Source organism: Cloeon dipterum, chromosome X (genome assembly GCF_949628265.1).
Source record: "Cloeon dipterum chromosome X, ieCloDipt1.1, whole genome shotgun sequence".
Classification (NCBI taxonomy): Eukaryota; Metazoa; Arthropoda; class Insecta; order Ephemeroptera; family Baetidae; genus Cloeon; species Cloeon dipterum.
The window spans coordinates 27,391,932-27,408,791 of record NC_088790.1 but is presented as its reverse complement, the minus strand read 5'-3'; the positions used below and the strand labels follow the sequence as shown (position 1 = coordinate 27,408,791).

Here is a 16,860-nt window from a genome sequence, read left to right as displayed (position 1 = left end):
TCTGATTTGGCAGACTTTTTCCTTTTTTGGACCAGTTTTTTATCAACCAGGGAGAAAATAAAAGCGATATTATACAGGCTCTCTGGATGAACATAGCCTACATTTTGTGTAATGGGTTAGCTAAATGGTTTTATTGATTTAAAATTAATTTCTATTGTTCCTGAAATCAGCGTTGAAGTTTTAAAATAATTTAAAAAAAACATTCGTTTTGTTCAAAGAGGAATGATACTGGAAAAGCCTGGAAAATGCTTGTTGCCAATGCATAAACTCGTCCCTTAGGATTCAGTTAAAGCCTAAATTGACCTAAGGAGCGCTGTAATTTTTTGAGAAAATTGGCTGGAAAGTTAGCGTGCTTTTCAAATGGTAATGGCTGTCTCCTTACTTGAAATCCGATTTAATTTCAAAACCAAGAGTTTCCCCAATAAGTGGCATACACCGTTTGACAGATCACGACCAGAGGAATCGGAATATGCCAAGAAAATATGTTCAAGCACTCAAAATTTTGGAGAAAATTGGCAAATTTTGAAGTTGTACTGTAGGAAGGTCATTTTTTATTATTGCAAATTGTTGAACAAATTGTTTATCGGTCAATTGTTTAAGTCATCCAACAATTTAAATAATTTTCAATTGTTGCCCAGTATCATTCTACTATGTTTAATTTGCCATTGGCCACTGCCTCTCAGTTACTAGCACATTAAACCAAAAAAAAATAAAATAAAATAAATGAATAAATAAAAGCTGAAGCAATTTTTTACTTTTTTATTTAATAAATTTGCTCTACAAAAGAAACAGGCTCATTTGAGCTCTATAATAAGTAAGGTTAGTGTTAGAAAATAGAACTGTTCCTAAAACCAACCCTATATAATGAATTTATCATTTTTAATCATTGAAAATGTTTCATATGCAAAAGTAACAAAATGCTGAGCAAACCTTGACCCAGCAGAAAGAGTTCAATCTATTCGCATACGATTTTTCAGTGCCAGTTTCGCACTGATAAATGAAAATCGCTTGAGAGCAATCACGTTGCCGCGAGCCTCGCGACTCACGACAGTGCGGGCAGATTCGTTTTTGATTTGACCGTCTCACCCATCACCCATTTTCATATTTCTGAATGTGCGATGAGGGCACGTGAGGCACGTGCATGATGTGGCCACTGACATTCGCATATTCGCGCCCAAAGGTGACTTTATTCGGTCGACAGAAAAAAAAATCGAGCAGGGAAAAGCGCCGCTGAGCAAGCTGACCCGGAAAAATTTCACTGACGAATGAGACAAATCGGAATCAATGTGACCGAGCAGGCCTGTATTAAAATGTGACACTCCAATTGCATATTGATGGAGGCAAAATTAGCAAAACAGATTTTCGCTCTGGAAATATGCAGATTGAATATGCACATTCGATATCGGAATTAGTTCCAGACGGGAATATAATTTATAGAATAAGCTAATGATTTTCTCTCTTTTTAAAAAATTGGTGATATGTTCTGATGTTTGACGGTGCGTGCAGATATTGAAAAGAGGAAGTTGTATCACCGTAGCTGCATGCGTCGTGCTATTTTTGTTGTTGCCTGCATGCATGTAGCGAACAAAAGATGGGAGACTGACCGGATGAAACGGGGCCAATGCTCCATCAGTCAGCACTTTAATTGTTACTTTTAACCAGTTATTTAATTTCAAATCTCGGGTATAATACAACATTTTCTCGTCATTTAGATTTTTTTATCTATTTTATTTTTTCTTGAATAGAGGGTATTTTTTGCAATTAAAGTCAAACGTTTGAGGATGCTTGTTTGAATTCAATTAGGTTTAAGTCATCGCATGCCAAATACAATTAAAAAAAAATATATAAATTCGGTAGCAAATTTGTATCATCGGCAAAAAACTCAATGAAACTCGTGATTAAAATATTAACAACATTATTTAGAATGTCCACTAGCTGCACTGTAGCCTTTACAAATTTTGTCAAAACCGGGATATATTATTGATTATTGTAACAACAATTTATGATGAGGAAAAGAGTGAGTAGACGTAATTTAAAAAATAGATTATTCACCAGCGCCGCAGCAGGTGAACAATAATAATAATACAGGCGCGACAGCCGCACTAAATTAACTATTTTTATTTTAATTTACGTGTATCCGCTATTTTCCTTATCATAAATCTACAACGAGATAGTTATTACAATATTTTAAACGATAATTTGGCAGTTATTATCACTTTTTGCTGTCAGTCTGATGAAAAATCAAATTGAGAAAATTGAAAGCATTTAAATATATTTTTGAAACATAAATGATTCAAAATTAAAAGCCGCAAACAGATGCAGTTCCATTATTTTTAATATTTTGGGAAAATTCTGCTCCAATTTGATGTCCAATCCTGTTATTCACTATTTTAGTCCAATCTCAAGAAATAAACTATGTATATAATTGACTTGAAAATGTATTTCAAGAGGAATGATACTGGAAAAGCCTGGAAAATGCGTGTTGCCAATGCATAAACTCATCCCTTAGGATTCAGTTAAAGCCTAAATTGACCTAAGAAGCGCTGTAATTTTTCGAGAAAATTGGCTGGAAAGTTACCGTGCTTTTCAAATGGTAAGGGCTGTCTCCTTACTTGAAATCCGATTTAATTTCAAAACCAAGAGTTTCCCCAATAAGTGGCATACACCGTTGGACAGAATATGCCAAGAAAATATATTCAAGCACTGTAAATTTTGGAGAAAATTGGCAAAATTTGAATTTTTACTGTAGGAAGGTCCCTTTTTATTATTGCAAATTGTTGAACAAATTGTTTGTCGGTCAATTGTTTAAGGCATCCAACAATTTAAATAATTTTCAATTGTTGCCCAGTATCATTTCACTTTAAAAGTTCATTGTTGCTTTGTTTTGCGGAATTCTTTGAGTTTTTAAATCAATTTTGTAGAAAGAGGAGCAATGAATTGCTGAAATTTGATCCTCCTGAGTGATTTTGGCTCATTCGAATATAATTTATTCACACTCATGGTTTTCAGTCTCTTTTATGAGAATCTATGACGGCAATTTCAGTCGAAATTTACATTTTACCTGCAGTTTTGATTTGTTTGGTAATTTTTCAATACCTCGTCTCCATCTCCTCGTGCTTTTTCTAAAAAAGTGTGCTCTCACCGAGCCCAATTAGAACACCAAATTTAAAGTTAAACGTCATTGTTTTCGCAGGTTTAACCCTTATTGTTATTTTTAAATAAAAAAAATGCCCAAACGTAATTAAGCACCTGTGGAATAATTTCTGAGTGTTGTTTCGGTTATGTTGAACTTTGATACCTGAAAAACACGAATTGGTTAAATTTTAAAATGTTATATCTCGTCAGATATTGGAAATATAAATAAACACGCACCGTCTCGACCTTTCCTAGACCATAGAAGATTGTTCATTGCTAACTTTACCGATTTTGCGCCAGCTTATCAGTGCCGACGCTCGATTCAAGGGTGAAAATAACCTTCTAGGAAACAAGAAAAATTAACAGAATCGTTCTTGGCAAGGTCAGATCATTAAAAAATCCTCCAAATTTTTTGAATTAATCAGCTGGAGGTCAAAACACGCCGCGTGATAAGATAAAGCAGAGATTTTCGTCTACGAAGGAGACGCGTCTGCCGAGCTACTTAAACACATTATACTATAAATGCGCGAGTTTTGTCACACGCGGGGCTTCGCGGCAGCAATAAGACTCGGGGCCGGATTATATGGCCAGCTGGATTCTGAGCTGCGGCGGGCGAAAGTTTGCGAAAATCGTCACACATGCGGCCACGACGCGAAACGTGCCAACGTGTCTACCGTCAGCTGGTGCGAAACTGGGACGCCTTAATTCGATCTGCGCCCGGAGCAATAGGCCTCTGATTATTCCAACGCTGCTTCCAATTGAAGCAGGCGCGCACGAATCGAAATAAATATATAGATAGGCCGGGTTAGTTGAGTTCACACTGACAGCCTTAAATATATTTAAAAAATGTAAACATCTTTATTATTATTTACAACAAAAACTATACGAATAATTTATTTAACTGCTCGCTTGGTAACAGATGGGAACTAACTAAAATATTGGCAGATGACTTTTTTCCTGATTTTTACAGGTGTCCTTGACATTTTTTTTTAAATTTTAATTGTAAATTCGATTGAACAGAAAAATTTTTCCTGTGATTTTTATGATGGCTTTGCAAAATTGCTTTTAAAGAAGGATGCGACAGACGACGTGGATCCTAGTTACTCGCCTTTAGCGAACAATAGCAAAGTAACTGTTAGGAGATCCAAGTCGACTGTCATATCCTGTGTCCACCATCCTTACTTAGCAACAAATGTATTATTAATTTTTTATATGAAACGGGCAAATATACTCAGAGAAATTGTGTTTTGCGAGATTATGCACTCGAAAGTTAAAGTTTTGAGACGTGTGTATCTCGTCTTCCCTAAGGTTAATTTACCGCTCATTTAAAATGTCAAAGATTTTATAAATTTAAATGAATTTAAAAAGTAAGTATTTTAGAGGCATGATATTTTTAATACTATTTTACGGTGATCGCAATTGTGTACACATTTTTTTGCCAGATTAATCTCTATTCCATATAAGTTCCCTTGCGTGGGTGAAATTGAAACTATAAAGCTTCATTTTATCATGGCTTTTATTTAATTTCATAAATAATTTCCTGCTGTTATTTCAGGCTTAGAATGCGATATTTACGACCACATTATTTCATATATGCAGAGTGTATCCCGATTAGATATAGAGCATAATTCAGTTTAAGACGAAGCATTTGATATGATCAATCACTTTTGGATATTGAAAAGCAAAATGGACAACACCCACGTCACTAAACTTGAGGAATCAATAAAAATTGCGTGTTAGTCAGAATTTTGACACGTCAGAATTATTTAAAATAGGCTTAAATATTCCAAATAATTTTAAAAAATGCATTATCTCAACTTTTTATGCCAGCTCCTTCAAAAGGCAAATTGCCAAAATCATAAAATTATAATTATTAATTTTTTAATTATGTTAACACCAAATTTGTAAAAAATAGCTTTTGATAGTTGGAAGTTTTTTAATAATATAGTAACAACGGTCAATGATTTGTTCCTAAATCAATAACCACACTAGAAGTACAGAAAGGGGGAATGATCATAACACATCCGTACATTGGTTGATCCTGCGTTGGTTTTATATTTTATCAGCACCAGCTGAGTGGTTGGACGATGAAATCATGATTTGACCTCACGGAGCGAATGATAAAAGCTAAACGACAAAAAGATGTCATTTTAAGTTATGCTTTTTTAAATTGCTCTTTGATGCATTAGGCCGGGGGAATCACTCGCGGCTCGTTTATCGAGCGAGTTGTGGTCATCTTGATTAATCGCGACAATAATAGCTGGGCTGCTGCAAGGTCACGAGAATGACACGCTCCCCATCGTGCAAGAAGTGAATAATAAATAATGTCGGCTCCAGGTCTGCTGTGCGTTTGTCATTATTTGCAATGCGCCGACGACGCCCGCGGTCACAGAGATGCATCCTTACCGCGGTTTGTTGATGATCATCGATAATTGCATATATAAAATACGTTATTGCGTTGCTCAGTGGGGAATTGAAGCAGCAAAAAACGTAAATTGAGCAATTAATAGTGCCTATAAATAACGTATACGATCATGCAATATAGGAGATTGAATGGAATAAATTAATCACGATTTTACTTTGGTTCTTTCAATTAAAGAAAGTATTCAGCTCATTTTCTGATTGTCAGGCGCACGCTAATTTGCATAGAACAAGCTATCGTCTCGTGCCATCTGGTGGAAAGTCTCGCCAGTTTCCAACTCTCGTCGCCAGAAGTAGAGCACGCCCTGTGTTCCATTCGCGCTTCACAACGGTTTCGCTAATTATGCAATTCCTGGCGGGGGTCGATTCTCACATCGGCTCCACAGAATAACTGGTCTAAATATTAAACCAACAATTTTTTTCCATAATATGGGCTTACCCAATTAAAAAAATAAGACTAATTTAAGTACAAAATAATTTTTACCTCTTAATTACCGAGCATGGTAATGGTAAGAATAATTATATGGATTTAATGATGCACTGGAGCAGGGTTATAAATGTCTACTACCATCCATGCACGTGTGCCATTAAATACAATGTTAAAACTCCGGAGATGACCAGACCCAATTTGCAGTGTACCGCACACAAAAATAGACCTGTAGCGTTTTTACACAGATGATGTCCAGAAAATATCAATTTTCATTTGGCCGGCAGAGTTTCATGAAACACAATCCGTAATTGGTTTTTGATCCGGCCGAGGGTTGCTTTTCCATCTTGCAAATAGTCTGCAGGGTGCATGTTGAGGGGAAAATCTCCGAATTTTCATGTCTGCGGCGAGAACTGATTGAAATTATAGGTGTCTTTGGCATAGCGTATGCGATACGGCTTCTGACGTTTTTTGTACTGCGTGAATAAGCCGCCCTTTTGCACGCAGTTTACAATCGTAGGTGTGCACAAGTGGTGCGAAAATGAGATTGCGAAAAGCAAAAGAATGCTTTTGAAGTCACCTGAATGCAAGAAAGCAAAAGCATTTGAGTTGCCAATTTGTTGCTTCAGCGAGCACATAGCTGATTGCAGCTGCCAAAACCTTTGTTGTACGTCGTTGTACTCTCGTACGAACGTATAAAAAGAGTAGGTAATGTATTAAATGATTAAAATAAAACTACCCCAAAATCTTTGTGTTTGAGGAGTGGTTTAAAAAAATAACTGATGATTTTGTATGTGATGTTTCAGCTAGTTTGTTTCTTTACAGGAAAACAATACATTTTTGCAATGGCAATTTTTCGATTTTATCATTTTCGAGATCGAGAGAAAAGGGAAAAAAGTTAACTAAAATTGATCAAAATGCATAATTATGGTTTTTAATAAATTTAGTGAAAATATATAGTGTAAAACATCTTAGAATGAGGCAATTTTAATAGTTAGGTTATTTTTGAAAATCTTGGACAAAATTAAAAAAATTCCGTTAAGGGTTCAATTTAGGGTTTGAAAATTTTTAATGGTTAAACTGTAGGGCAAAAACTTCATGATTTATAAACCAGAATTCGTAAAATTAAACGGATTTTGTCCATATTTTTCGTTTGATTTTAATTTCTCTCCTGATCTATTCAACGATGTTCAAACTATAAGAGGGTTAATTTTCTCCAAAAATAAAATATTGTGATTTTCGATAGGGAACAATAGGGCTCATTGCTTGATTTCAATGCAAAATTTATATTCGATTTTTTTTTAAATTTAAAGAACACACTCAAGGAACATTTAAGCTCTTTCCCGATGTTAAGAAAATACTTTTTCCTAAAATATTAAAATTTAAACGCTTTTGACTTAAAACTTTATAATTAAAATTTCAATCTTTGCCTCGTTTTTAGTTGATTCATCTTCAAGACCGTCTTTGACGAAGTTTCTGAGCACACCAATCGATTCTTGAGGGTCTAATGAGGTAAAGTGGATATTTTTTCCGACCAAAAAGTCCAGCGCAACGTGCGAACTTTTTTCCCGCCAAAACAATATGAATGCGAGAACTGCGCATGCGTCAGAGCTGGCTGGATCTGACAAAGAAGTCATTTGTACAAGGCAAGTGCTCAAACCAGCTCTGACGCATGCGCAGTTCTCGCATTCATATTGTTTTGGCGGGAAAAAAGTTCGCACGTCGCGCTGCACTTTTTGGTCGGTAAAAACTTCCACTCTACCTAATTCGACCCTCAAGAATCGATTGGTGTGCACAGAAACTTCGTCAAAGAAGGTCTATGAAGCATATTGATTATGATCACATATAAAAATTGAATTTTGTGTAATTTAAATCGCTAAAATTAAATGAAATGCAATAAAAATATGAAATATTCAAACAGTTTATTGGAGAAAACAAATATCAGAATTCTGCTCAAGTACCATCAAATGCCGTGAAATTAATTTAGGATAATTTTTCGAAAATAAAAGCGGAATAATGACGACAACACAGCTTGCTGACAACGAAACAACTCTCGAGATCGCTGATTTTTTTATAAATCAACACAAACAAGACAATGATCCAAATAACATCCTTTACCTAACATAAATGACAAGTTTCTTAATAGGTTCAAACTAATTTGGAATCATTATTGAGGGGAGTTCTGTGGTCCCGAATCTAAAATAAAACGTGTATTTTTCGCGAGCCAAATCTGGACGCAAAGCTCGACACGTGGACCACGACGAGCGAACAAAGAACAAAAACGAATTGCACAATGCTCGGTTGGTTCGAGGTGGAGGACGTGCGATGAGTGGGTGTTGTCGTCACAGCCGAAATAGAAGAAAAATCACGGACAGCCACACGCGTGGTAATAACAAAAGTTTAATTTGATTCGCAAAGCCATCGGTAATTTTAATTAGCGAGGGAGTCCCGCGAGGTGGGCGGAGCGGCGGCGCGATTGGCGCGGCGCTGCGGCACCGCCTCCAGCCGCCCCCCGCGGGGCCCCGGCGGCCGCAGTCCGCCAGGACCGACGGGACGCGATGGTTGCGCGCAACTTCGGAGGCCAGGAGCTTCCGCCGTACGTGCGGCTGCTGCAGGACGACCTGCTCGCCCTCGAGGACACCATGAAGCAACCCCAGCAGCAGGTCTACTACGATCTCAACGTCATGCAGGAGTGAGTTTCTACAAAAAAAAACCAAAACACCCTCGACCACGAGATTTATTTTAATTTCGAAACGTAGATTTTTTGTCAATATTGGACTTTTTGAAATGGAATTGTGAAGGTACTTGGCAAATTTCTGGAAAATTATCTTTCTGGTCGTCCATATCCTCAAAAAATTATGATTATTTTATAATTTATTTATTTAATTCCCTGAAAATTCATGTGTTGGCGTTGAATTTCAATTTAGAATTAAAATATTCACATTTGAATTATACAAGAGTTTAATGCAATGCAAAATTTATTCTGACGGCTTGGAAAAATGACTTCTAACTATGAACAAAAGTTTTCAGAATTATTATTTTTCGCTGCTAATTGTACTCAGACAAATTTTAAAGAGGATTGATACTGAAAAATCCTGGAAAATGCTTGTTGCCAATGCAGGAAATCATCCCTTAGGATTCAGTTGAAGCCAGAATTGACCTTTAATTTAAGTAGCAGTGAAATTGTTTTAGAAAAGTTCCATGCTTTTCAAATGGTGAGGAATGTCTCTTTACTTGAAATCTGATTTTATTTCAAAACAACAGTTTCCCCAAAAATTGTCATACACTGTTAAATGTATCTTGACGAGTGGAATCAAAATCTGCCACAAAAATGAGGTCAAGCACGGTAATATTGAAGATATTTTTAAAAATTTGAATTTTTTCTGTAGCAAGGTCTATTTTTTATTGTTGCAGATCATAGAATAAATTGTTTATCGATCAACAATTCAACAATAATTTTCAATTTTTGCCCTGTATCAATTGACTTAAAAATTTCTTAGTCTCCATTATTTCATTTGATAAACCATCACAATTTCTAAGTCTTAATCTTTGAAGTTAATTCCTTCTATACTAATACGCGATGCGTGCACGCTTTTTTGGAATCAATTATGTCCGAGGGCGGTTTCCGGACCCCCTCCCCGGATGCCCCCGGCTGCCCAAAGAGTTTTGCCGCCGGGCCCATAGGGGCCCCGGGGGGGCCCCCGACGTAAAACACATCCCTATCTCCCAATGTAAAAAAATCGGCAATTCGGCCCCGATCGCCCCCAAACCCGGGTGGTCGACGCGGGGGCGTGCCAAACCGAGATTCCCATGGGCAAAACCGCCATCTTGCCCATAGGCGAATTAATAAAAAAATAAAACCGAAAAAACACTTTTTACGGGCATTTTGCGGCAACGGGGGTTGCAGGGGGAGGACGGGGGTGGCGGCGGGTTCGATCTTATTCAGAATTTTGCGGCGAACACGCAGAACACCGGTTTTTGATCGTAGCACGAACAGGCGCAGAGTTATTCCCATTTAAAGTGTAAAAAACGCGAAATGGACATTCCACAATTTCGGTTTTCGGGGCCTAGCCGGGGCCCCGTGGGACCCAGGACCGATTTTGAGGCACCAAAAAATTTGGTTCGGCAGCGCGCATCTGGGCATATGTGGTTTTGCAAAATCCGAGCATTTTTCGAGAATCCGCGCGACTTTGAAGTTGCGAATTTTCGCCAAAGTCAAAATTTTTGAAATTCAATCGCGATTTCCGCCAAAACCAGAGTTTTCCCAGATATGACACCTATGCCCAGTTGCAGGGCACTAACTGGGGAACATTTTGGCATGAATTTTAAAAATTATAACCGTCACGTTTTCCATTTATCTTCAATTTAACCCTTTTTTACGGGTTTTTTGACTTTGGAAAATCGTGGAAATTTTCCGGGACCAGATTTCGAAAAACCCAGCGGTCAATTTACGCAGAATTTATCTGCGGTCATTTTGAGACCAATTTCGAGCTGATCCGCGGAAAACTCGGATCGCTGAAAACTTTTGAAAACGGAAAAACGTGGTTTTTTGCATTTCCGCCATAAGCGCAACACGCCAAATTGGAAAATTCGCCAAATTTCCCACGGATCGACCCGAATCGAGATCGTTGCGAATCCGCAGCATCCGCATTCGTGCTGCCGGTGTGCAAACCAAATTTGAGCCTCGTGCTGCCCATAGAAAAATTAAAATTGGCATTTTTCTTTATTTTCGTGCTTTCGGCACGCGAGCGTGTGTGCACAGCGACGGCCGGCAATTCGCATCAATTCAACCGCTGCACCGATTTCGACCCGCGAGGTCTCTTTCGATTCGTCTCGGCCAGCCCTGAAAGCTGAGCTACCCTGACGACCTTTTCTCAGGGTAAGCCACCCTGAGATCGTCATCGGCCGCACTTTTCTTGATTTTTTCAACGCCGCCGCCGCACTTAGAACTTCAGACACGCAGTTTCGTTCGCTGCCGCCCAGCTCGCCATACGCAAGCTCGGTTTCGCTCGGCCGCAAAGACGGTTTTCCTCTAGAATTTTAACGCGCAGGCGGATTTTGACTTGCAAGGTCTCTTTCGAATCCTCTCGACCAGCCCTCCCACCTGAACCACCCTGACAACCTTTCTCAGGGTGTGCTACCCTGAGCTCGTCATCGGCCCAACTTTTCGTGATTTTTCCAACGCCGTCGCCGCACTTAGACCCGCAGACACGCGGTTTCGTTCGCTGCCGCACGGATCGACGTTCCGAAGCTTGGTTTTGCTTTGCCGCCAAGAACGTAATTCTTCAGAATTTGAACGCGCAGGCGGATTTGGACCCACGAGGTCTCTTTCGAATCCTTTTGAACAGCCCTCCCACCTGAACCACCCTGACACCCTTTCTCAGGGTGTGCTACCCTGAGATCGTCTTCCGCCCGACTTTTCTTCATTTTTTCAACGCTTTTGCAGCATTTAGAACTGCAGACACGCGGATTCGTTTGCTGCCGCCCAGATCGACAGTCGGAAACTCGGTTTCGCTCGGCCGCCAAGAACATAATTCTTGAGAATTTGAACGCGCAGGCGGATTTGGACCCGCAAGGTCTCTTTCGAATCCTCTAGAACAACCCTCCCACCTGATCCACCCTGACAACCTTCCTCAGGGCGTGCTACCCTGAGATCGTCATCCGCCCAACATTTCGTGATTTTTTCAACGCCGCCGCCGCACTTAGAACTGCAGACACGCGGTTTCGTTTGTTGCCGCCCAGATCGACGGTCGGAAGCTCGGTTTTACTCCGCCGCCAAGAACGATTTCCTTCAGAATTTTAACGCGCAGGCGGATTTCGACCCACGAGGTCTCTTTCGAATCCGCACGACCAGCCCTCCCACCTGAACCGCCCTGACAACCTTTCTCAGGGTGTGCTACCCTGAGATCGTCATCGGCCCGACTTTTCGTGATTTTTCCAACGCTTTTGCAGCATTTAGCCCTGCATACACTTTGTTTCGTTCGCCGCCGCACGGATCGACGGTCGGAAGCTCAGTTTTACTCCGCCGCAAAGACGGTTTTTCTCTAGAATTTTAACGCGCAGGCGGATTTCGATCCACGAAGTCTCCTTCGAATCCTCGCGACCAGCCCTCCCACCTCAACCACCCTGACAACCTTCCTCAGGGTGTGCTACCCTGAGATCGTCATCCGCCCAACTTTTCGTGATTTTTCCAACGCCGTCGCCGCACTTAGACCCGCAGACACGCGGTTTCGTTCGCTGCCGCACGGATCGACGTTCCGAAGCTCGGTTTTCCTCCGCCGCCAAGAACGTAATTCTTCAGAATTTGAACGCGCAGGCGGATTTGGACCCACGAGGTCTCTTTCGAACCCACTCGACGAGCCCTTCAACGTGACCCACCCTGAGGACCTTTCTCAGGGTAGGCCGACCTGAGCGCCGCCCAGAACCAACTTTTCGCGAATTTTTCAACGCCGCCCACCTTTTGGACCCCACCGCTCGTCACTTCGCAGACTCTCGACGCGATTCGCGAAAAATGCCAAGGACAAACACCTCGGGAACGATCTGCCCGCCCGCCCCGGTCGTCACGCGCCCGCAGGGCGGCAGGCGCCGCGGGGACCGGAGGTCCCCGCGGCGCGCGCAGCCGGGAGGGCCGGAGGCCCGGAGGGCGGCCGCGAAGCGGCCGTCGGCGCGCGCAGCGCCAAGCGTGGAACGCTTGTTGTTATTTATTATTCATGTTGAAACGTTTTAGAAAACCACTCGAACAATGACAAGAAAATTTCAAGCAAGAATTGCACGAAAATTTTAATTGAAGCCATCATTAGCCATATGCTTTTGGTCAATAGAAGTTTAATAACAAAATCAACCTTTTACTAAAGAAATCACGACAATTTTTTTTCTTTTGAGTAAGGAATTCAAACTTAAAGTAGCAGGTTCTGAAGAAGTTCTTGCATAGTTATAATATAGCCATTTGTTTACACAGGAATTGATTTTAAATTTTAATTAAACATTTTTCTACAGAATATTTTACTTTCATCCCAATAACTTTTTCTGTAAGCCAACCATTACGTAGTTTCATCTGCAAGTTAAAGCAGTTATGAAACTTGGAATCTTTTAAAATGCCTTTGCTCTCGAGTGTTATATTCAAAAAAGTGATTTACATTTGTTTGTCTAACCTTGTTTGATATTAAAAAGGTCCAAACGATAACATTTTCAAGGAAGCGCCTAAAAATATAATTTACTCAGTTTGAATCAATTTTTTTATTTTCTTTTCAATAGATTGAACGAAGTGCAGACGAACAATTATTAAATAATATCCTGCTTTGATTTGTCTATAATTCAAAAGGGCATAATTCAATGCAGAGCGTAAAAGTTACTCTAGGGGCTTCTGTTTTCCTACATATGTTTTAAAATGTGAACGCTGTCGTGAATATTTATGGCTATATTATTAGCTTTTCCTATTTATGTGATATCAAAACACGAATAGATTAATGCACATATTTAAAAAAGTTATTTTTAAATGAATATTAACCTTAAATGAATCAATCTGGATTTCATATATATCTGCTAAATTTTTTGTGCATGTTGACACACGCCAAACAAGCGGGGTCCAGATTCGTGCGACGCGCAGATATGGCGTCTGGTGGAGTATGTCGCGAAATCACTGTCACGTGAAAATGCGCGAAAAGATCAAGTTTTCGTCAATATTGTGACATAATTTGCATTATACTTGTCTTTTGAATCGTAAAAACAAACTCTTGACACTCGTACGGCAATCCAAAGAGAGCTTTTTGTCTCCCACATTCAGACGCCATCTTGGATCTGCGCAGTGCGAACCAATTTTATCGCACATCTGGCCCCCGCTGCGCCAAACATTTTTATTATTCCCTCGAAAAGGTATATAATTTAAACATTTTGTGCAATTAATGTACTTGAAACACCAGTATGATGTAAGTGGCTCGAATTGCTCAACGAGCCGGGAGGCGCGGCGCCGACTCGCCACTTGTTGGTTTCCGCAGTTTCCGCACCTTTCCACCGGCTTTTTAGGGTCAAATAAAAACTGGCGTTTCAATGAGAGACCTCGGAATAATGGGGAGGCGAAAAGGTGGCCGCACGATTGGGCCCCAGCTCCCCTGCGGCCTCTTGGGCGCCATGTTAGGTGAGCTAATAGCACACAGCACAAACGATCGAACTTTTGCTAAATTCGACCTACATCAATTCACTGATTGCGACAGTATATGTATGTATGTATTTGATGAAAGACGCGTATTTTGCAGGAAAAAAATAATAATAATAGCGCAAAATGAATAAGCTGACAGCGCGTCTGGTTGTGATCGATTTTAAATCAACTGATCGGAACACAATGAATGCGGTGTTTTCTTTCTTTTGCCCGATCGCAGGCACAATGGGCCGATACATGCATGCATAAGCGATGGGATGAGAACCTGATGTTGTCACTCGCAGCCCCGTGGCGTCAGTTGCAGGTGCGCGCATGCAGGGGGTGGCGCTAATTATTACACATGCATGAGTGGCCACTTGCCCCCTCGACCCCGATCTCACTTTCAAAACCTTTTGTTTTTGTCTTGTTATGCAAGTCGACTCCTCCGCTCCAAGCATCGGCTTCTTGGCCGTCGTCAGTTTGGGATTATGATATATTTAATATTCGTCAACTTTGTTAATTCAGTTCGCAGAAAAGTATAAAACATAATTGATTTAAAAATTGAATAAATTCACACACGCTGGTATTTTTAAATTGTGAGTAAATTTTTTAATTAACACAGCAGAATTGCAGATAATAATTTTTAATTTGCGGATATTATGGAATTTAAAATGATTTAAACCACTAAATTATCATCACCTGTATCCAAGCCAATATATGAAAGTAGGTATTTAAGACGCTTGATTTTACTCTTTCTGTATGCGGGTCTGATTTACTTCTAGACATTCAAGTTTCAATATTATTTTCTGGGGCCGGAGAGTAAATTTGATCTCTTTTTTTCATTGATCACAATTTTCTTTTTCAGGGATTTTAATTTTGTTGGTTTGGTTTTAAACGTAAACAGATGACCAATAAATTTTCTGCTGACAGTGAGAAATAAAAATACATAAAACCTTTTCAATTGTTTTAAAAAATGTCTAAAATAAAATTCAACATTTGTGTCAAAAATTTTGCATAAAATTTAAAACCGTACACACTGATTTACGCAAAAAATGTGAATTTCGATTTTCTTATTTTAAAGATTTTTTTTAGACACATTAATATTTGATCTTGGTCAGTAGAAACATAACAATATGTTAAAGAATCAAACCAAAACTAACTGAAATTTAAAAATCACTTTTACAATAATCAATTTTTACTTCTCCTACCTCCATCAGGGTTTAATATTTTTGCCACGTGCTTAAATGCACCTCTCCCGCATTTTACCTAATTATTTAACTCCCAAAAAGGTCCTATTTTGCGCCAATTATAAGACAGTGTGAATATGAAAAAATTAAGTTGGAGCGTTCAAAAAAGCCATTATTGTAGTAAAACCAGCAGCTGCACTTAGATCGATTAATTTTTAATTCGATATTGTTATCGTCTTACATAAAAATGCATGACATGTGTTTCGGAGAATGCGGAAAACTTCGACGAAACAGATTGGGGTTTTCCAGGGAAAATTCGATTTTTTTTTTGTGAACTCTGCCAATTTACTGCTCCCAAAACAGAGGTGAAACCTGCATTGATTATTCGTCACGTTCCTCTGACCGGCCAGTTATTTTCGCTAAATAGTTGCATTTTACAATGAGAGAATTTTCTGTTTTTGTTGCAGGAGCTCGTGCTCGAACTCGATGTACTTGGGCGTGGACATCGGCGCCGCACACCACAGCATAGGTGGGGCCGTCGCCGCGTCGACGCACCTGAGCGCAGCACCCAACCTGATGCCCATGGAGCCGCAACAGGCGGACACGGTCACGTCCAGCCAGAGGGTGGCCCACCACCACCACCACTCCAATGTCACGCTGTCCCGCAAGAGGAAGGCCTCCTTCACGTGAGCTCCTTTTTTCCTCTCCTGATACTGATTTTTAATAAGCAAATTAAATTTCAAATTAAAATTACGTCGAAGCAACATCAAACGCTGCTTTTGGTCTCGTATATAACTTAAAAATTTAATTTCACTGGAATATTTTGATTTAAAATTAAACAAAATAATAAAAAATTGATGTTGTTAGATATAATAAAATAAAAGTGAAACAGCCAATTAGGGCGGTGAAATTTAGACTACCGACTACGCTTATCTAAGGGCTTGTAAATTTCACCGGTCGATGAAATCAGCAAGAATCATGCAATTTTGTATCCATTAGTTAGTTTTAAACCGTTTTAAAAAGCCAGATCAGTGATGCTACGGGTAAAAACAGTCTCGCAATGTTTAAACAAGCAAAAAATCCTTGAAAATTTTGGTTCTTTGCGAATTTTCTCTTCTAAATTTAAAAATTTCTAGCCATTAAAAGTATTTTTCCTTTTATTTTAATTCAAAGAGGATATTTTTAAATAAAGATCATTGAACATTTTTCATTTTAACATGTTTATTTTGTAGTTTTTAGAAAGCAATAAAATTATTGCGTCTTTTTTTAACTAAATCGTTTTTAAGAATTATCTTTTAAACAAAAAATGGTTTATTTTTTACTGTTAACGAGCATTAATTTTTTGTTAACTTCCTCAATTGAAACATAGGCTCCATAACATAGACAAAATTTGACTCTTTTTAATCAAATAAATGCGAAAAATGCAAACTAAAATTAATAATTAAAAAGAGCCACTAACTCTGAACATCATTATATCTAATTATGATTCTTTTCAGAGATATGGGTTACCAGTTTTAATTATATTTCAGAGAATCTCATTCTTTAAATAAAACATT

The 16,860-nt window shown here is 39.1% G+C and overlaps 1 protein-coding gene across 3 annotated transcripts in view; it reads left to right on the top strand.

The window, feature by feature from the left end:
• Positions 1-16,860, top strand: part of cyc (cycle) — a 34,326-nt gene that overhangs the window by 4,260 nt on the left and 13,206 nt on the right. The window contains exons 1-2 of one of the 3 annotated variants that reach the window (XM_065493798.1): positions 8,500-8,675; positions 15,772-15,990. In XM_065493798.1, the coding sequence (XP_065349870.1) occupies positions 8,542-8,675; positions 15,772-15,990 (353 nt within the window). In that variant the 5' untranslated portion in view covers positions 8,500-8,541. Of the gene's footprint in view, positions 1-8,499; positions 8,676-15,771; positions 15,991-16,860 lie in introns of those variants that run through there. The other 2 variants (XM_065493797.1, XM_065493799.1) reach the window with 2 other exon arrangements.